Source organism: Mya arenaria, chromosome 3 (genome assembly GCF_026914265.1).
Source record: "Mya arenaria isolate MELC-2E11 chromosome 3, ASM2691426v1".
Lineage (NCBI taxonomy): Eukaryota > Metazoa > Mollusca > Bivalvia > Myida > Myidae > Mya > Mya arenaria.
In genome coordinates, this window is record NC_069124.1 from 25,136,168 (window position 1) to 25,158,036 (window position 21,869).

At 34.9% G+C, this 21,869-nt stretch overlaps 2 protein-coding genes across 2 annotated transcripts; both read right to left on the reverse strand.

The window, feature by feature from the left end:
* Window positions 1-637: 637 nt before the first annotated feature.
* On the reverse strand, window positions 638-21,700 carry LOC128225548 (transcription factor IIIA-like). The gene is made up of 9 exons (XM_052935404.1): window positions 21,579-21,700; window positions 18,434-18,543; window positions 16,631-16,727; window positions 15,702-15,790; window positions 14,704-14,777; window positions 13,465-13,557; window positions 3,875-4,098; window positions 2,489-2,542; window positions 638-1,982 (listed from the first exon to the last, which is right to left on the reverse strand). The coding sequence occupies exons 1-9, from the start codon at window positions 21,675-21,677 to the stop codon at window positions 1,644-1,646; spliced, it is 1,179 nt and encodes a 392-aa protein (XP_052791364.1). The 5' UTR covers window positions 21,678-21,700; the 3' UTR covers window positions 638-1,643.
* Window positions 4,246-10,998, reverse strand: LOC128225547 (uncharacterized). The gene is made up of 2 exons (XM_052935403.1): window positions 9,850-10,998; window positions 4,246-7,021 (listed from the first exon to the last, which is right to left on the reverse strand). Exons 1-2 carry the CDS (start codon window positions 9,984-9,986, stop codon window positions 5,704-5,706), a joined length of 1,455 nt encoding a protein of 484 aa, XP_052791363.1. The 5' UTR covers window positions 9,987-10,998; the 3' UTR covers window positions 4,246-5,703.
* Window positions 21,701-21,869: the final 169 nt, after the last annotated feature.

The window sequence follows — 21,869 nt, forward strand, 5'->3', positions numbered from 1 at the left end:
GACTAGTTGATGATCCTCTTATGATTTTGAGATCAATAGATCAAAGTCGTGGTGATCTTCAGATGAAAAACGATGTTGGTGGTAATCCAAAGCTGGTTTCAGCTCAATAACTAAAATATTCTTGAACCCAAGAACTTCATGCTTGGTTAACTAGTTTGTCATGTGCCTTGTGAACACACACTTCACTGCGAAGTTGTCTAATTTCTCCTTCAATTCAGCAGAGGGAGGTCACTTTTATAAAAAAAATTGACCCTAGGATGTCACTACTCAATAGCAAAGTTGGTATGTTAGTAAGAAATGATTACCTCGGTAGTAGATGACACTTGTTGATTGAGGTTAGTACACAGTGACCTTTGGGTGAAAAACGATCTGTTGGTCATCAGTCAGTATGTCACACTTGCTGGTTGGTCCTGACCAGTAGATGATCTCTGTTTTGTCTCCTTCAGTACAAAAGTAAAAATTTCTTGATCATCATTTATTATTTCTCAACTATGACTACTCAATGGCGGAGAAGAGCCCTCTTTCAAAAATGGAATCTCTAGATGACTTGGCAGTCAGTAGGTGAAAAGTGGGCTCTGTGCCACCAATGTTCAATGCTCATACATATGGCACCATTTAAATTATGTTTGTATGACCTTTTCTTTCATGCGTGCAATTTTTGTTTTTAAATCATTTCGAAATACTTGCATTTTTATTAAATTTACTTTCAGAAATAAGTTCGATACTAGAAGGAAGAGACAAATGAAATACACTTGAGCATTTTCTTTTCTTTTGACCAATGCAAAAAGTTTGTTATTCTCAATTGAATAACATAGACATTTGTACACATTTCACCATCAACGGCAACCATGAAAGATTTTTACACATTTCACCATCGTCGGCAACCATGGTACTTAATTCCGTTATCCTTCAAAGAATGATAAACAACCAAGCATATTGTAGTAGTGTATCGGGTGTATCCGACAATGACATTTCACATGATCATTTCCTTTTTCTTTGTCGGTTAGCCTCGAAGTGGTGCTGCCGGTAACATCATATTATCATACATCATTCCCATTTTTCTCATCAATTATTGGTTGTGTTACTCATACTAAGTTATTTACATTATTTGAAACATTTCAAAAGTGAATTCAGCAACATAATGTTATACATGTAGTTCATTCATCTTTCAACTCTGAATCAGGTGTGATGGCTAAAGAACGCATGTGTTCAAGAGGTTTAAGTATGGTCTTGTACAGCACACTCAATTTGTGTAGGCACCGGATGAGAGATGAGAAAAAATAGTATGAATATGTAAGTTTAGGTCATTAATCAGTATTTCCATTGTTGTTCAATCTTCATTTGTTTCAATTGTGTTCAAGAATGACTGCTAAATATCATTAATGACCTATTCTTGAACACAATTGAAACAAATGAAGATTGAACAACAATGGAAATACTGAAATCACAGTTGTAATAAGATCAAAATTCCAGGTAGAGAAAAGCATTTAATTTTAACATTTGTTTCTAGTAAAATGATTGAATATGATCTCAAAAATGTAAAAATATCAAAATATAAACCAAAACCTGAACACATAACATAACGAATGTGTTTTTACAAACACAATAAAACCATTTTCTTCATTTTTACAATCACCCTCTACCTAGGTTGCAGCCTTGTTTTCAACAGAAGTCTGTAATGATTCTTTCTGTTTGACTGCAGAGTTATGAATATTTTCAGGGGTTAAAATTGTTTCAATAGCCCCCAAATCATTTACTTTTAGGGTTTCTTTCTCATTACTATTGATTTCTTCAAAATCAGGAATGTCAAGGTCACTAGTATCACTAATGGTTTCCATATGCAAATGAGGTGGATGAACATGCTCGTCTCTGATTGGTGACTTAAAGGTCACATGGTCTTGACCCCGGACCTCTGTTTCCATGGTGATTGTTGACACACCAGTCAGTTTTTCTGCAGCTTTTTTCTTCGGTCTAGATTTCTTCTGAAAATGCAACAAATGTTACCCTTGAGTAAAGAAAACAAATTCAAATTCTCTTCAGCATTTTAAAACAATCTGGATTTTTATGTCAAGATATTTTTCTATTAAAGAGTACCGTAAATGACTGGTTATAAGACACACTTTTTTCCATCAGATTTTGGCGTAAAATCATGCCTGTGTCTTACATGATCTTGATTGAGTTTATAGGTGTTAAAAAGGCAGTTTAAGAAATGGGATACAATGTATGGTAAAACGTTTATTTTATATTGTATTTTATAAACCTGTGTCATATTAGTTTAACTTTGTCAAGTTGTGTCATTTCAATTGAATAGCAATTGTACAAGAAGGATGTTTTTAACTGTTTCTGATGATATTGTCTCAAAAATAAATACACTTCTGCAGAAATACTCTAAAAAGGGTTGCTGGGAACCTGAAATTAGGTACTCGATCAGTATAGTATTTATTTTCTGTTGCCTTATAAGCACTGAACATTTAACCATTCACATTACCTTAGGCAAGGGTCTGTTAGGATCATGTAACTTCATATGATGCTGTAGTTTTTGCTGGAAACAAACGAACACAAAATGTTAATTAATAATGAAAGGTGACAATCAAATATACACGTACAGTTTAAAGATTAAACAACAAACATGCTTAAAGAGTTTAAACCAAGCTTGTCATTATATTAAAAGCAACGCTTGTCGAGGTATAAAAATAAGCTCAACAATATAATGAAACCAAGCTAGTCATTCAACCTCGTCATCATATTGTAATCAAGTTCATCATCATACAGTGAATAAAACACAATCACATACTGTCTTGGCACCATCTCCGTTGCCTAGTGGTTAAGGCATCCGCCTATGGAGCGGGAGGTCTAGGTTCGATCCCTGGCCGCATCATACCGAAAGGTGTTAAAAGTTGGTACAAGTAGCTCCCTTGCCTAGCTCGGCATTTTAAGAAGTTTATTACTGTTATCCAACAATTCTGATATTTACGGAAGATTTCAGTCATCAAAAATTATAAATCAGATCTTTCAATAATTAAGCCTTAAAGGGGCTGTTTCACAGATGATAAAATAGCGGGAAAAAAAGAAAATTGTCGAAAACTGACATAAACTTGGTATCGATGTGTAAAATGCATTGAAACTTACTAACTGAAGTACCACATAGTTTACAATTTATTTAAGTTTAGCAGTTATTTCGTATTTTTCCATTAAAAAAGATTACTGGGCATGTCTACTTGGTACAATTCATTCCTTATGCGTGATTGGCTAGTTGGTGTTATCACGTGATATTACCGAGGTAGGTGTATAGCTTAATTATGTCACCTGATTAGAATAAGCCTTAATAGCTCAGTCAGTAAGACGCTGAACTTCAATTTGTCGACGCGGGTTCAAACCTGGTCTCCCGACACAATTTTTTTTTTACATTTTGGTACCTTTTTTTACAATTATGATATCAAAGCGTTACACATTCTATTAGCTAATTGTTCTGAGATTTGTTACAGAAAAAAACTTTTTTTGGTGCCAATCTGTGACACAGTCCCTTTAATTGCTAACAATATTGTCTGTCACCATTTTCATGTAAAATCTTCGGCATATCAAGCTTCGGTATCCTTATTCAGTTAACAAAATAAGTATAGCAACTTAACTAGATTTTCCAAAATAAAAAAATATTTCATTGTGTTTATTGAACTCTTTAAAACGAGAATATTACACAATTTATAGCAAAAGAAAAATAGTGTGCTGACCTCGATCCGGTTATAAGTGATTTGAGATTGTCCAAGAAATTGACGATTGGAAAAATTATTTTTTTAACAAGCCTGATGACCATTTTAATGGTTCCAGCCTTGGGGGCTTGTAGTATTTTAGGCTGCTACCATAACTTCTTTCCTACCTTCGTTGCAAAGGACCGGCCACAGTCTTGTTCTTCACAGTTGAACTTCTTTCCTTCGTGGTAACTGCGCACGTGCGCATTCAGATTACGCTGGTCCAGGTACTCCCGCCCACAGTCTTCGTGCGGACAGATGAGCACTGCACGTGATGTCTCATGCACCATCATGTGTTGTTTAAGCCACTGTTTCTGGGAGAATGATTTCTTGCATTTGCAGCACTGATGCACTGAAAAAACCCATCCAACATTACACCATTATAATAATTATAATTAGAGTGTAATCACCCTCAACCATTGATAGGGGTGTAACAATCCCCCCCCCCCCCCCCCACCTCTGAACCAAAATTTAAATGAATCAAAATGTAGGCAGGGGATGAAGCGGTACCCTCCAGAAAAATGCAACAATTTCTAGTCCGAAATGTTGCATTTTATTTTGACCATGTTTCATTTCTTTTTTTTCCGACATAAAAAGTAAACTTGGATAATTTAGGGGGAAGGGTGCCAGGTAGACGATAATGTTATGCACAAATGTCAAGTTTCTGCCAAACTGTTTACCACTAACTTGAGTCCCCATTATTCCTTATATAAGGCCTAGGCCTGTGGACAGGCAGGCACATCAACGGGGATCTTAATCCAGCTAGGCTCATACAGTACATATTGCCATCACAGATTTGGGTTGATCATGGGAAATGCACAAAAGTTATCATCATTATAAAAAAATCTCGAGGGAGGAACTGCAATTGAGCAATTCATGTTAATGTACAAACTTATCTTTATTAATCAAAAAGCTCAAGATAGTGAAAACTTAAGGGATAAAAGCAAACTGATACAATGTTTTTTAATTTATTTCGAGTACCGGTAGATAAAACACAAGAACAATACATTATCACGTTCATCTCATCAATAGACGATAAACACCTTCCATGAAATGTATAAACAGTTACTCATTCCTTAAAGGGGCATAACGTATGTTTCACTTCATTGATGCAAAAAGAGAATTATTTTTTATTTTACTGCATAACTATGTAAAAAAAAAAATATTGGTGATATTTTGCCGCTTTTTAAACTGGGAATTTGTGGTCACATACTGGTAGCTATTTATCATTCTCGTTCACCAGAGTGATGATGCTATGCATACCACAGATTTATCATGATCAATTCTCTGATGAATAAGAATGCTATTTATTGAAAACCCACCTTTAAAGGCTAATATTTTTTAACCTGTCCACAAATCATATTCGTTTTTTGCTTAAATTATTAAAGTAAAATGAGTTAACTAATAATATGTTTAAAATTAACAATTTCTTTTGGCATTTATCAAGTGTAAACCCCAAGTTTGTGCCCCTTTAAAAGCACAATTGATCAGTAAGGGTAAACAAGTTTTTTTTATTGATTTAGATGTTTCAATCCTTAACAAATAACAGAAGATAATCACAAGATAACATGTCCTGATCGATTTAAACAAAAAAGTACATTCTTTCATCTTAATTTGCATCTAATAAAATAATAACTCATGAAGACAATAATTTAAAGAAATTTTATCATTATCATTAAATGTAGAGAAGCAAGACTTTTAGTGCTCTTTCCTAGCATAGCATCAGTTTTTTTCATGAAAAAATGGAAAACTTTACAAGATACAAGATTCTTCATTTAAATTCTGGGTAAATGAAAACAAGAAACATTAGCTCGATGATTTTTAAATGAATAACAAATGTACATAACATACCGGTAACTAAACATAGAAATGAACTGGTGACCTGGAAACGAAAGCATTTTAAAGTACAATTGTCACATTGGATCAAATGAGCTACAACAACTGAGCTATAATATTCCTATGGTTCAGCACAACTTCCAAAACAAATAATATTGCCTCTCCCATAACCCCCGACAATGAGGCTGGATGTTTGTTTACTAAAGCAAACTGACCGAGGCACAAACGAGCGATCAGCCTGTCTGGCCACTGTGGCTAGCTTCTGTCTGCCCTCCCTGTCCACCTGTAACACAGTGCAAGAATCCCTCCACACACACACGAACACATCACCCCTGGGGCTGACACATATTCCACTGGGCCTACTCAGTTCTCGATCTTCTAATGTAGATAGTAGTTTTCCACATTTATCAAATGTTAATAAATTTCCTTTGAAATAATCTGTCACATAGATTCTCTCTCCATCAGGACTTATAGCACATTTCATCACTTTCCAGTTCGCTGACAAGATCTTCTTGATCAGCTGTCCATTAATGGTGTACTGGTACACGCCAGTGTGTGAGCCAACATAGAGCTCGTTCTGGTGATGGGCAACGGAGATACAGTTATCAACTGTAGTGAACTTTCTCACTTTCTGTATATTCTCTCTGCTCACTTTCAGGAAGTGGACCTCATGTAAATCATAAGCATCAACAGCTACGGCTACTTCATTGCCAGAGGTATGGCACATGTGTTGAGGATTACCAGGAAGGCTACAATGAGCAGTGACCCGGAACTCACTGTTGAGAAGTTTCACTCGTTTGTTATTATGGTCAATAATGACAATGTGACCATTGGTTGTCTCACATATGGCTGTAATATGGCAGCTCACTCTGTCACCTTGAACTTTAACAGAAAACTGTTTTGACCCATGGAATTTTCCTATGGTTCGCAGACTTCGAAGAATTGTTATGACCTTACTATTAGGATGAAATACCAATTCTTCTCTTGGTGCAACTTCCAATTCATGAACCAATCTCTCAGCTTGTGTCAGTTGATTTTTTAATCTTCTGTATCCAATGTAGGACCTGGTATGCATCAGTTTCTCTGACATCAGCTCCACCCTTCTCATTGTGGTTTCAAGTTTGTCACTGACATGGGCACATGATTGGATATCATCTTTCACAGACTTTTCCAAATCCTTTATCATGCTATCCAAAAGTTTGACTGTTTTCTTCTCAAGCTGGTCCAAAATGTCATTTATCTCCTTGCGAAAATCCTTAATTTCAGTAAGGATGTTCTTGTGACAGTCTTTCAGTGAATCTTGGTCCTCCATCTTTGCATTCTTGAGCTCATCAAGCCTGCTCATCATCTTGTCAACTTTTACTGGCAGCTGCTTGAATTCTGCTGTTTTCAGGAAGCCTCTGGCAAGGTCAGACAGATGACTGATACTTCTACACTGCCTGAAATAAAGTTTCATACTGCCAGAATAGTTAAAAGTATTGTTTAAATATGATTTTTTAGTATATTATTCTACCAGTTTGATCAAATTGCGCGTACTTATCATTTTGATTTGATATCAAATCAAACATCATTACTGTATCAGACATTCTATTCTAATAACATATCAATATATTGGTGAGTTGTTGAAGTCACAAGGATTCCACTTTCATTAAAGATGCACTCTTACTCCCAAATAAGATTTATCACAATTAATACAATTGTTTTAATATACCAAAATAGATAAATAAATGTCAATTACAATGGTTCTTATGAAGGATACCGAGTTTAATTTAAGAAAGGTGCGGAAAACACAGTATTTCTACCCTATGCAACAATATTAAATCACTGTAAATCTTTTAGCATTCACCAATCATTTAATGATTTGGGGTTTTCAGCTATGAAAAACATGGTAAAAATCTTGTTATCAGAAATGAAATAAATATTTTCCATAAATGCATTATTTAGTAAGTAGTTAATGGTTTATCACTCAAAATTTAGGTTTGTTATACATGTGTATACATGTATTGATTTTAAATAAGAGTGTCACTTTAAAGAGATAGTCCGCTAAAGCACAGCCAAGGACAAAATACATCATGAGTCTCTCAAATTTGGACAGAAACACTGGTTTATATCTGCGAAACAGACTCAAACATGAACGAAACCAGGCCCCAACACTGGTTTATATCTGCAAAACAGACTCAAACATGAACGAAACCAGGCCCCAACACTGGTTTATATCTGCGAAACAGACTCAAACATGAACGAAACCAGGCCCCAACACTGGTTTATATCTGCAAAACAGACTCAAACATGAACGAAACCAGGCCCCAACACTGGTTTATATCTGCAAAACAGACTCAAACATGAACGAAACCAGGCTCCAACACTGGTTTATATCTGCAAAACAGACTCAAACATGAACGAAACCAGGCCCCAACACTGGTTTATATCTGCAAAACAGACTCAAACATGAACGAAACCAGGCCCCAACACTGGTTTATATCTGCAAAACAGACTCAAACATGAACGAAACCAGGCCCCAACACTGGTTTATATCTGCAAAACAGACTCAAACATGAACGAAACCAGGCCCCAACACTGGTTTATATCTGCAAAACAGACTCAAACATGAACGAAACCAGGCCCCAACACTGGTTTATATCTGCAAAACAGACTCAAACATGAACGAAACCAGGCTCCAACACTGGTTTATATCTGCGAAACAGACTCAAACATGAACGAAACCAGGCCCCAACACTGGTTTATATCTGCAAAACAGACTCAAACATGAACGAAACCAGGCCCCAACACTGGTTTATATCTGCGAAACAGACTCAAACATGAACGAAACCAGGCTCCAACACTGGTTTATATCTGCAAAACAGACTCAAACATGAACGAAACCAGGCCCCAACACTGGTTTATATCTGCGAAACAGACTCAAACATGAACGAAACCAGGCTCCAACACTGGTTTATATCTGCGAAACAGACTCAAACATGAACGAAACCAGGCCCCAACACTGGTTTATATCTGCAAAACAGACTCAAACATGAACGAAACCAGGCCCCAACACTGGTTTATATCTGCAAAACAGACTCAAACATGAACGAAACCAGGCTCCAACACTGGTTTATATCTGCAAAACAGACTCAAACATGAACGAAACCAGGCCCCAACACTGGTTTATATCTGCAAAACAGACTCAAACATGAACGAAACCAGGCCCCAACACTGGTTTATATCTGCAAAACAGACTCAAACATGAACGAAACCAGGCCCCAACACTGGTTTATATCTGCGAAACTGACTCAAACATGAACGAAACCAGGCTCCAACACTGGTTTATATCTGCGAAACAGACTCAAACATGAACGAAACCAGGCTCCAACACTGGTTTATATCTGCAAAACAGACTCAAACATGAACGAAACCAGGCCCCAACACTGGTTTATATCTGCAAAACAGACTCAAACATGAACGAAACCAGGCTCCAACACTGGTTTATATCTGCAAAACAGACTCAAACATGAACGATACCAGGCCCCAACACTGGTTTATATCTGCAAAACAGACTCAAACATGAACGAAACCAGGCCCCAACACTGGTTTATATCTACGAAACAGACTCAAACATGAACGAAACCAGGCTCCAACACTGGTTTATATCTGAAAAACAGACTCAAACATGAACGAAACCAGGCCCCAACTTCTTAAGTCTCTTAAAACAGGATTAAGCTAAACTCACTATTTTTGTTTTCCAAAAATTTGCTTAACATTAACTTTTTTAAGAGTTTTTATTCCTTGGATAGGAATTGCCTGTATGATAATCACAATAAACCTTTTTTCATTCATCCAAAATTGATTCAAGTATGTATTACGCTAGTTAAAATAAGCTACTTAAGCCTGTTAAGCTTAAGAAGTTTCGAGAAATTGGGCCGTTATAGCTGTCTTAAACAATAAAGAGCTTGATGCCTGACTAATTATTAGTTCAGTTTAAACTAATTTATTTTACAACAATTATGAAACAAGTTATTACAACATTATATCAATCACTCTCGTCGGCAGAATGTTACATGAGAGTGGGATCTTATGTTGTGGGGGAAACCAGAGTACCTGGAGGGAATCCACTTGTCCAGCACCAAGACCATAAACCAAACTCACAAGCACTCAGGCCGGGAACAGAACCCAGGTCGCCTATGGGAAGGAGAAGCAAGTGGGCTAACCAGACATATATTTATTATCATCTTGACTCCTAAAATCCAACAAGTATCATAAACATAATCACCTATGGTTGCGGTCAACACAGACATGGCAGCATATTTCCTGATGATCATCACAGTGGACCTCAAGCCTGATGTCATGAAGGTCACATTTGTCCATGGAGAAATCCACCCACTTCTGAAAGTCTTCACGCCCATACATAGTATGCTTTTTTATGATATCTTCTATGTAGCTTCACACATGGTCACATAGGCAGTGTTAACATTCTGGACAAAAGCACTTGGCTTCAGTGTTGAGGTCATTTTCTTCACACTTAAAACAGCCGTAATCATAAGCCCAACCCTAAGCTATATACACAGATGAAGACCATGTCCCCATGTTCAAACACATGATTATGATTTTACAGTATCAATCCGTTGAAGCATATTCACCGATATAAAACAAATGATTTGTCATATGATTCATAAACAATGCACCTTAGTATCAAGATAACTTGACATACCTGAAATTTGCTCGCTTCTAATGTCAGTAAAAGATAACTGTTTGACATGTGATCATATCAATAAATAAAACAATATTAGCGATATTGTGTGACTTTTTTTAACTGGGGAATTTGTGGCCATGTAGTTATTAATTGAAAACGCCATTTAAAAAGCCAATATTCTTTTATCTGTACACAAATCATATGCTTTTTTTGTTTTGATATTAAATTAAAATGAGTTAAACATCATAATGCACTAAAATAAATATCTTTTGAGCATCTATCAAGTGTAAACCATTATTGAGCCCCTTTAAAGGGGCTAGACACCAAGTGGTCCAAATATATGCAAATACATTATTTCCACAAAACAAGCCTAGAATTGTCAATTTGAGCTAGTAGGAGGCCGATAATACATCATTTTACATGATTTAAATCATAAACGCAACAATCATGTTGCTGTCTCATCTGTTTCCCCATTTAAAAAAAGCGAATAATGGTTTCCCAGTTTAAATCATATCTCTTTATGAGTACAACTAAATATACTGACGCTATTTTTTGTGTCTAGTCCCTTTAAGCTCTTAGAAATGTAGAGCTCTGTTATATGTGGACTATAAAGTATAATTATATAACACAACTTACCCACAGGGAACTAACATAGATCCAAAGCATGATTTGAGGCAACTTGGGCCAGGACCACAGATTAAGGATACATTATTAAATGTTCTTCCTATTGTTTGCATTAAAGCTGCACTCTCACAGATTGAATGTTTTGACAATTATTTTTTTTGTCTTGGAACGAGCCAATTTTTGCCAAAATCCAAGGAAACCAGTTATATAAGACTGCTGACAAAAAATTAGATTGCAGATTTTTATATTTAAGTTCAAAAATTAATGTTTTTTGTCTTGGAAAGAGCAAATTTCTGTGTAAATATCTGCATACCAATGATATAAGATTGCTGAAAAAAACCAGATCGTAGATTTTCATATTTCCCTTCGATAATTAATGTTTTATGGCTTAAACCGTTACTAACAGTTTAAGAAAATTGCATAAAACATCAATTTTCAAACATAAATATAAAAATCTGCGATCTAATTATTTGTCAGCAGTCTTATATAACTGGTTTCCATGGAGTTTTGCAAAAATTGGCTCATTCCAAGTCAAAAAATAAAAATGTTGTCCAAACGTTCAATCTCTGAGAGTGCAGCTTTAAGAAAAATGCTAAATTTGAATTGCCAGACTAGACTGAAGCTAAACAAGAGCTGTCACAGAGACAGGGTGCTCCACTATTCCTCCGCTTTTCAGTGTAAGGATTGAAAAGATTTGGCGAAACATGCATGGATCACTGTTAGATTAGATTTCAATGCAATACATAATGTGCGGAGATATTAACATAAATGTGGTTACATGCAAAATTTTAACCAGAATTTCTAAGTCTAATAATAAAGGGCCATTATTTGCAAAATACAGTTATCTAACTTGGTTATTCATTTAGGTTGGGTTGTTGAAAACCATTGTATAAAGTCTCAATGCAATACACTAAGTAGTTGCTGAGATATTATCATATGTGTGCTTACATGCAAGACCTTAACCAGAATTTCTAAGTCACATAATAAAGGGGCAAAAATTAAATATTAAAGATAGAGTTATCTTACTTGATTAAATAAGAAGGTAAAATGGTTGGGAGCCTGTATGTTAAGTTTCAATGCAATACATTATGTATTCTTTGAGGTATTGACTTAAAAGTGGTAACATGCAAAACCTTAACCAGAATTTCTATGTCGAATAAAAAAGGAGCCGTTATTTGAATTTAATGCAAACTAGAGTTATCTTACTTGTTTATTTAAGTAGATTGGATCGTTGAGTATCATTGTATAAAGTCTCAATGCAATACATCAAATTGTTGCTGAGATATTAACCTATGTGTGCTTACATGCAAAACCTTAACCAGAATTTCTGAGTCGAATTATAAAGGGCAATTATTTGCATTAAATGCAAATTTAGAGTTATTTAGAGTTATCTAACTTGGTAAATTAAGTAGGTTGGATGGTTGAGTACCATTGTATCAAGTCTCAATGCAATACCTCAAGCAGTAAATGAGATATTAACCTATGTATGCTTGCACGCAAAACCTTAACCAGAATTTCTAAGTGAAATAATAATGGCCTATTATTTGCATTAAATGCAAACTAGAGTTGTCTAACTTGGTTAATTAAGTAGGTTGGATGGTTGAGTACCATTGTATAATGTCTCAATGCAATACCTCAAGTAGTTGCTGAGATATTAACCTATGTGTGCTTGCATGCAAAACCTTAACCAGAATCTCTTAAGTCGAATAATAAAGGCCTATTATTTGCATTAAATGCAAACTAGAGTTATCTAATTTGGTTAATTAAGTAGGTTGGATGGTTGAGTACCATTGTATAAAATCTCAATGCAATACCTCAAGTAGTTGCTGAGATATTAAACTATGTGTGCTTGCACGCAAAACCTTAACCAGAATTTCTAAGTCAAATAATAAAGACCTATGATTTGCATTAAATTCAAATAAGTGTTATCGAACTTCATTAATTTAGTAGGTTAGATAGTTGGGAATACATATCTAAAGTTTCAATGCAATACATGATGTATTAACTGAGATATTGACTTAAAGGTGCTTGCATTCAAAACCTTAACCAAGGTGTGACGCCAACGCTTAGGTGAGTAGTATAGCTCTCCTTATTCTTCGAATAGTCGAACTAAAAATACATTTGGGCAGGCCAAACGGTGTTTAATGCCTAAGTATTTTACTAGCTTTTTATAACTGCTTGTGTTAAAAATGACATTGATGTTGACTCCTATGTAATTTATACATAAATAAGAATGACCGTGCTTCTTCACAATAAACACTTCAAACACAGCCGTAAATAAATGATATTTGTTCAATTTCGAAGTAAGACACTGTTAGATCATAGAAAGCAATATTTCAATGAGTGACACAGCTACTAGTGAAAGTATAATTTTCTGTGGTCATACACTCAAATTCAACAAAAAAATGTTTCTTTTATGCAAATTTTTTAGGAAAAACAACAACAATTTAATGCCAATAATTGTAAAACATTAGGTCATGATGACATTTTGGTAATATTATATCACTGAACACTATGTTACCTACTAAAAACAAATAAAGATGTTGATTAAAGTCACAATGAGAATATTACCTCTTGCAGCCAGGTGTTTCACCTTCCGATGTTTCACCAGCAGCGACCACTTGTCAAACTTCTCTCCACACTCCAAATCAGAGCACACATAACCTGCAGTAGATCAGGTAATATTAGAAATCAGTTTCAAGCATAACAAACCCAGCAAAAAGGTTGTTTTGCTCTTTGTACATGTTTATTCTATCTCAAATATATGTTTATTCTAAGCAAATACATGTTTATTCTAAGCAAATACATGTTTATTCTAAGCAAATACATGTTTATTCTAAGCAAATACATGTTTATTCTATCTAAAATAAATGTTTATTCTATCTGAAATATATGTTTATTCTATCTTATTCTATCTCAAATATATGTCTATTCTATCTCAAAAAAATGTTTATTATATCTCAAAAACATGTTTATTTTATCTCAAATACATGTTTATTCTATCTCAAATATATGTTTATTCTATCTCAAATACATGTTTATTTTATCTCAAATACATGTTTTTTCTATCTCAAATATATGTTTATTCTATCTCAAATACATGTTTATTTTATCTCAAATACATGTTTATTCTAAGCAAATACATGTTTATTCTATCTCAAATACATGTTTATTTTATCTCAAATACATGTTTATTCTAAGCAAATACATGTTTATTCTATCTCAAATACATGTTTATTTTATCTCAAATACATGTTTATTCTAAGCAAATACATGTTTATTCTATCTCAAATATAATCAGTCTAACTCAATCATTATCAGTCTACCTCAAACATGAGCAGTTTACCTCAAACATGAGCAGTCTACCTCAAACATGATCAGTCTACCTCAAACATGAGCAGTCTACCTCAATCATGAGCAGTCTACCTCAATCATGAGCAGTCTACCTCAAACATCTTCAATCAATCTCAAACATCTTCAATCAATCTCAAACATCTTCAATCTACATGAATCTATGTCAAACATGTTGAAATTATCTTGTTCACAAACATGCTGGATCATGCTTCAGTACATAAAACCTCCATCTCCAAGCATGTTCAATTTATCACAAACTTGGTCAATCAAACCTGAAAATTTATTTGCATTATCTTGGAAAGGATTGATCTATCTCAATCAAGTTCTATCTATTAAAAACATGAAGGTTCCACTGAAAAAAGATCACAGTCATCCTTTCATATAACAATATATATCGTCAAATTCCTTCCAGTTACCAAAAACCAACTTGATAAATACCTGTATTAAGTCCCTTACCCTCATGTGTTTTAAGATGTCTCTTCAGGTGACTTGACATCTGGAATGTTTTCCCACAATCTGCATGAGTACATCTGAAACAAAATATTTGAATAAAACAAATCATTACACAGTCAGGACGTATGTTAACCTTACATACACAGTTTGTATTCTTATACTATACCGGTACTGATCTAGTAGTTTCTTTAGTTTAAAGTTATTCATTTAACAACAATTGTACCGTAAATCAGATTTAACAACACTATATTAATTTTAATCACACAAGTTGGCACTATGTGACACCAGAATATGGTCTTGTGTTGTGGTAGAAACCAGAATCCCTCTGATCCCACTTGTCTGGCTTAGTGACCACAAACCAGACATGCCCAAGCCGGTAATTGTACTCGGGATGCCTTAGCGAGATATTTGGCCACCATTACCAATGTTGATCACATCAAAAGCACCTGAATCTAGGGTAATAAAGCTGAGATTTATTCATGTGTATTTTAAGTCATAGTTAGCTTAATCACCTTTCTGCCACACCAATGCCAGATGAGTCACATGCAAAGAAATGAGCCATTTTTTATTTATTTGATTGTATAGTTTATAAAAACTAAATTATGACATAATGAGTGCCAATATTGAACACATCTGTTTTACAATAATTATAATAAAAATTACAATTAAAACTCAAAATAAACATTGAGCTAAAATTTCTACCCAATAATCACGCCAGTAAACGAAGTTGCACAATGAATTTGGTGAAATGTTTAAAAAAAAAAATTATATCAATTTTTATGTAAATGGAAAATTTAAAAACTATGAAAGAAATTAAAACAAACAAATTATGTATTTCCTGTCTGAATAAGCCTACAAATAACCCCCAGTCACCCTATGTGGCTGGTAACCTTGCAAGCCTCAGCATCAGCTTCAACAAGGGCCCTTGGGTCAGATATATCAATCCGGACCAGAAACACAGTAATTTACTATTCTTTCATTTTCCCTCCATTTTCACATACTTGTAAGCTGTTCCCTGGTGGTCCTCCAGTCGGTGGGTCCTCAGTTGATGATGTTTCCTGAACTCTTTACCACAACCAGTGATATGGCACTGCAATACACAGGTAAGAGATGGTCATGTTTCAAGATTCCAACTAAAGGTATCCCACCAACAAATATATGAAATCTGGAAGCCTGGCAACCATATATTATTCTAGTATATCATTTAAAAGGTGAACGCCCTGATAGCTCATTGATGGAGACTCACTTTGGGTACGGAAGCCTGCGGGTGCAAACCATGAACATGTCAAACCAAAAGAAAAAATAAATGGTACAAATGGCGAACTCATACTGGTTCAACTCATTTAAATTGTATCGAGTGTATCAGTGCTTTACATCTAGCATGTAAACGTACCAAGAAGTATCTTCGAAAACTGCTAGGACATCGCACCCAATTTTTATATGTAGAGCAAGAATATGAAATAAAGATAATATTACAAACAGTCTTTTGTGCCTTGAAAGATTGCAAAATTTGTCTTTTCAAGTCAGATTTGGGTAGAAATGAAAAACAAAATTACAAACTGCAATAACTATACTTATAATGTATCATTTATTTTAACACAGATGTAAACAGAAAGCAGTTCACTTTCAAATGATACCAAACTTATATCGTGTCACCAGGAATCAAAATTTAACATTACCACCAATGACATGATAAAATGACAAACTTATTTCTGGACTGGATACCTTTAATCATGGTATATGCACAAAGCAATCTAACTTTTAGAGAAGGTGTACTATAAAAACAGAATTTGTGTGTAAACCAAAATAATGCACAGCTATTTTCAATGTAATGTGAAAAAAATGTCTTGAATATAAAGAGTATCAACTACTTTAATTTACAGAATGGCGGCTGGAAGGCTTTATTAACCATTCACCTCTAAAAGCTTACCCTGTAAGAAGATTTTTCATGAGTTACTCTGACATGTTTTGTGAGATTATCAATGGAGGAGAAGCTTGCCTCGCAATCGCTTTCATCGCACTGAAACCTGTGGAAGGACAGAAGAAAACATGATATCTTCAACAAAACATGAATTATACTTGCAAACAAGTGAAGATGATTATCAGAATACCTCATCATAATTTGGTTTAAAGGTGTCCGACCCACGTGCATAATTATGTCACAATTATAAACATGTTACAAATAAGCTCTGAATACAAGAATTCAGTTTCAAAATCTTCTACATACATTCCTTGGTGATAACCAGTTCTAGTAATCAATGATGTTCTGCTCGGGCATCAAACGCAGGACATTCTGATTCAAAGTCTGATATGCTAACCACTTCAAAAAACAATTATTAGGCCATCCTTAATTTTTTTATTAGCAAGGCTATGACTTTCTCCAGTTGGGCAGCAGATATATTTATACTTTTATGCTGAATGATATGTTGACAACACTAAATAAAATACATGTATAAATAAATTAATATTTCTTTTAGCTGCATGTTCTTAAAACTGCACTCTCACAGATGACTGTTTTGACGCCTTTTTTAATGGAATGAGCCAATTTTTGTGTAAATGTCGGAAACCCGTGAAATATGACTGCCGACATAACAAGAGCTGTCACAGAGACAGGGCGCTCGACTATTCCGCCGCTTTTCAGTGTATTAGGATTGAAAAGTTTTGGCGAAACATGCATGGATCACTGTTTGATTAGATTTCAATGCAATACATGATGTGCAGAGATATTAACATTAATGTGGTTATATGCAAAATTTAAACGAGAATTTTTAGTGTAATAATAAAGGGCCATTATTTGCAAAACACAGTTATCTAACTTGATTATTCAATTAAATTGGGTGGTTGAATACCATTGTATAAAGTCTCAATGCAATACATCAAGTAGTTGCTGAGATATTATCCTATGTGTGCTAACATGCAAGACCTTAACCAGAATTTCTAAGTCAATTAATAAATGCCTATAATTGGCATTAAATGCAAAGTAGAGTTATCAAACTTGGTTAATTAAGTAGGTTGGATGGTTGAGTACCATTGTATAAAGACTCAATGGAATACCTCAAGTAGTTGCTGAGATATTAACCTATGTGTGCTTGCATGCAAAACCTTAACCAGAATTTCTACGTCATTTAATAAAGGCCTATAATTGGCATTAAATGCAAAGTAGAGTTATCAAACTTGGTTAATTAAGTAGGTTGGATGGTTGAGTACCATTGTATAAAGACTCAATGGAATACCTCAAGTAGTTGCTGAGATATTAACCTACATGTATGTGTGCTTGCACGCAAAACCTTAACCAAGGGGTGACGCCCACGCCGACGCTTGGGTGAGTAGTACAGCTCTCCTTATTCTTCGAATAGTCGAGCTAAAAATCAGATCACTATTTTTCATATTCAAAATGATGTTTTATGGCTAAAAGAGTTAGTAAAGAAAATTGAGAATTTCCGCAGTTTTCCAAGCAATTGAGATCTGTTCTTTTGTGAGTGCTCTTATATGACTGCATTGAAGGCTTTGGTGCCAAAACCTGCTGATTCTGAGACAACAATAAAAGAAAAGTCAAAACTGTGTATCTGTGAGAGTGCAGCTTCAAAAAAAAAAAAAATCAGGGCATTTTCAATGAGTCTTGCAGACCTAAGCAAACAAGTAAATTTTTAATGATGGCTGTAATGTTAAATATACTTGTGAGTCAAGTACAAGACCATTCCAAACAAACTATTTTTAAAATGGCCTTAATTACCTGAAGTTGTCCGTCTTGTTATCCCGGTGGGATGTATATGTATGCCTTCTGAGATGGTCAACTCTTTTGAATGTCTTGAGGCAATCTTCAACATCACAAACATAAGGTCTCTAAAATGAAAAACGATTTACAGGATGATAGTGATGGCTAGTGTTGGGAATCGGTTCAAGTTTGACTATCTGTAATCAACTCAAGTCATCAATTGTAACGTGCGATGTCAACAAGGCCAACAGATCCCTTCAGAGAAAAGCATGCTCAACCCTGAAGGGGTCGACTGGTCTTTATATACATTATATATTCTCAAAACACACGGAGCCCGAGCTTTGCTAATTTGCATATTACCAAACAAGTTCATCAACGTACTATGAACATACTTATAACGTCTATAACGGAATGTTATACAACTGTATAACATTATGTACATTATACTTATGAACACACATCCGCCTACAGCGGTCTGGACCGATTTTGACCAAGCCAGACCGATTTCAGTTACAAAAAGTGTCCAAACAATCGGACCGAAATTTTCTCATTTTTAATAATTTCGGTCCAAAACGTCCAAGGCAGTAAAAATTGTAGAAATTGTAATACACAAACATTCTCGGGTCATTCACACATTCAAAATTACCCCCAATAAAAGTGTCCTAGTTACCATCAGACCAGCTGCTTTTTCTGCTAGGCTGAACACTCGATATCTGTTAATAAGCAGACGCTTGCAATTGGTCCAATCACATGTAGCATTAGGTCGCAGAAGACACAAACTCATGTGTAAATAATGCACTTGCAGCTATCCTGCTTAGGTGTAAAAATCAGTCCATATTTTCAGATAGTTATCTGCTTTGTCGTCGATCAAATACAATTGTCATTGTTAATCTGGGAAAGCATTAAAATTCCAAATTTATTAACCTTGTTCTATAGGATATCGACAGCGACACGCTTGATTACCTACAGAGTCTGAAAGCTGAGTGCGTCGCTAACGTGATTTTAATACACTGTTATGAAAAATTTGTTGTCGATATCAATCTTTAGGCTAGAAGCCCCGAATATATGATATATATGATTATTCAAGATTATCAGTTGAATGTTGACCCACTGTTGTAGCATTACGCAAATACATCATAATGCCGTTTCACTTTTTGTTGTCTGACCATTTCCCACCGGCCGCAGTTATTTACGATCGCAGCGTTTCTTGTTAGAAATTAAGTTTGTATCAATTACTATCTGATGACGGTTCTAGAGCCATCTTACCAATTGCCGCATCGTGAAAAAATATTGACAGAATACACATCGCGATAATGTGTGACATTTCTATATAAGAGGGGCAAAAATATTTTTGTTGGGGGGGGGGGGGGGTTGTCGCAGAGTCCGGACCGATTGAGGTTCCAAAATTTTAGAAGCCCTGAATATTATTATGGCATCCCCCCTAAATTTGGCTCAATCATTTGTTATATGTACGGTGCCTTCATGGCTTTCTATTGCAAAAATTTCAGGTGTTTGTGTAGTTAAATTTACAACTTTTAATTTACCGTATTTTACCGACTATAAGACGGGGAAATTTGGTCCCGATTTTTAACCTTAAAGTACGGGGCCCGTCTTATAGGCGAGTCTATAAGAATTTCATAAAGAATATTCAACATAAGGTATTCAACTGGCTTATTTATTGTCTGTTGATGACACCCCAATAAAAGTGACACGATCACACCCATCGGATTAAGACGACCATCTGCTTTGTTTCGCTACGATGAACACCCGATATAACGCTTGATATAGGTCCAAACACGTTGTTTTTCACAGGAGACATATTTTGCCACCTTTAAAATTAAAATATTTTGACAAAAAATAATATAAAAAAAAAAAAAAAAAATTTCTTTGGCGTCCTTACTATAAGGCTTTGCATATATCATGCACATACATGTAACTGGCAGATTTCAATACACGTTTCATTAATCGTGACACTAATTTATCCGCAATCATCAATGGTTATCTATTTCTCAAAATTTAAGTCACATCAACTGCAATCCAAACAAACGAAAATTTAACTCATTAACACATGGAATGGAATGTATTCTGTTTGTCGGCTGCAGATCAAACAGTACAATTTATGACGTCACAGCACGAGCTGTGTAAAGATCAAAGATGCACTGCAATGGTTTGTATTAAAATAGGTCAATCAAATACCGTATGAACCCACATAACTCCAAAAATTGCATCTAGGCTGGTTCAAACATACCATACATCGGAAAATAAAAATCAATAATCCTAAGCAAATGAACAAATTTAGTTGATAATTGACTGTTTAGCTTGAACATTAGCACAGACTTGGTGGATTTATTTCAAGTGCTGGATTTGCTTTAAAAATCGACCCCGTCTTATAAACGAGTCGAGACAAAAACACCAGATTTCATAGGCAAAGTTAGGGGGTCGTCTTATAAGCGGATCGCCTTATAGTTGGGAAAATACGGTACTTCAAATGATTTCAACCCGATTTAAAATAATATTGCATGAGTTTAGTAATACTGAACTAATTAAATGTTATACTTGATCTGATTGTCAAGAATAACAAATATATTCTGATCGTCTTCTTCTGTATACTTGACAGATGAGGTCATAAGACACTGTAGGCGATTAGAATCCCTAAGCATGTGGTTAATTGCAAATTTATGCCAAGAACTGGCGCCAATTTCTTAAAACATCTTAAGGTCCTTATAACAGAATTAAGCTATTCCAGAGAACTTCCAAAAAAGTAGGGCCTTGTCTGTGTGAAACTGATTTTTTACCATCTTTTAATGGATTAAAACAAGAGATACATTGGAAATAATCAAAATATCTTTAAAATATTTCAACTTACATTCAAATATCTTAAAAATATTACAACTTACCTTCAAATATATTTTCAAATTTAAAAAGAAGTGGGGGCTATTTGACCAAAATGGGGGCGTTTTGACCAAATTGGGGGCGTTTTGACCAATATTTTCGCAGTGGGGGCTATTTGACCAAAATGGGGGCTATTTGACCAGGTTCCTACAGTAGATCATCATATCACATCATCCGAATTTATTTTTGTCCGATATAGATATACTTCTAAATAAAATACTACTTATGTAACGCAAATAAAAATGGTTTTCAATCAGAAACAATATTTAACCTCTCCTGTATGTGAGCGTTGGTGGACCATCATCCGACTTTGTTTTGAAAACTGTTTTAAACAGTCTGGAAATTTGCACGTGAAACGTTTGACATCCATCAATCTCGCTTTACGCCATGCTGCAAAACTCGGTCACACTGTCAAGAAATTAAAGTTTTTGGTGATAAGTTAGAAACGATTTTTTTTTTGATTTTCTTTAATGTTTTATTCTAAATGAATTGCATAGATTTATTGTATTTTTCAAATAAGGTCAATCAATAGTTTACGACAAACAAATCACATTTACGGCCT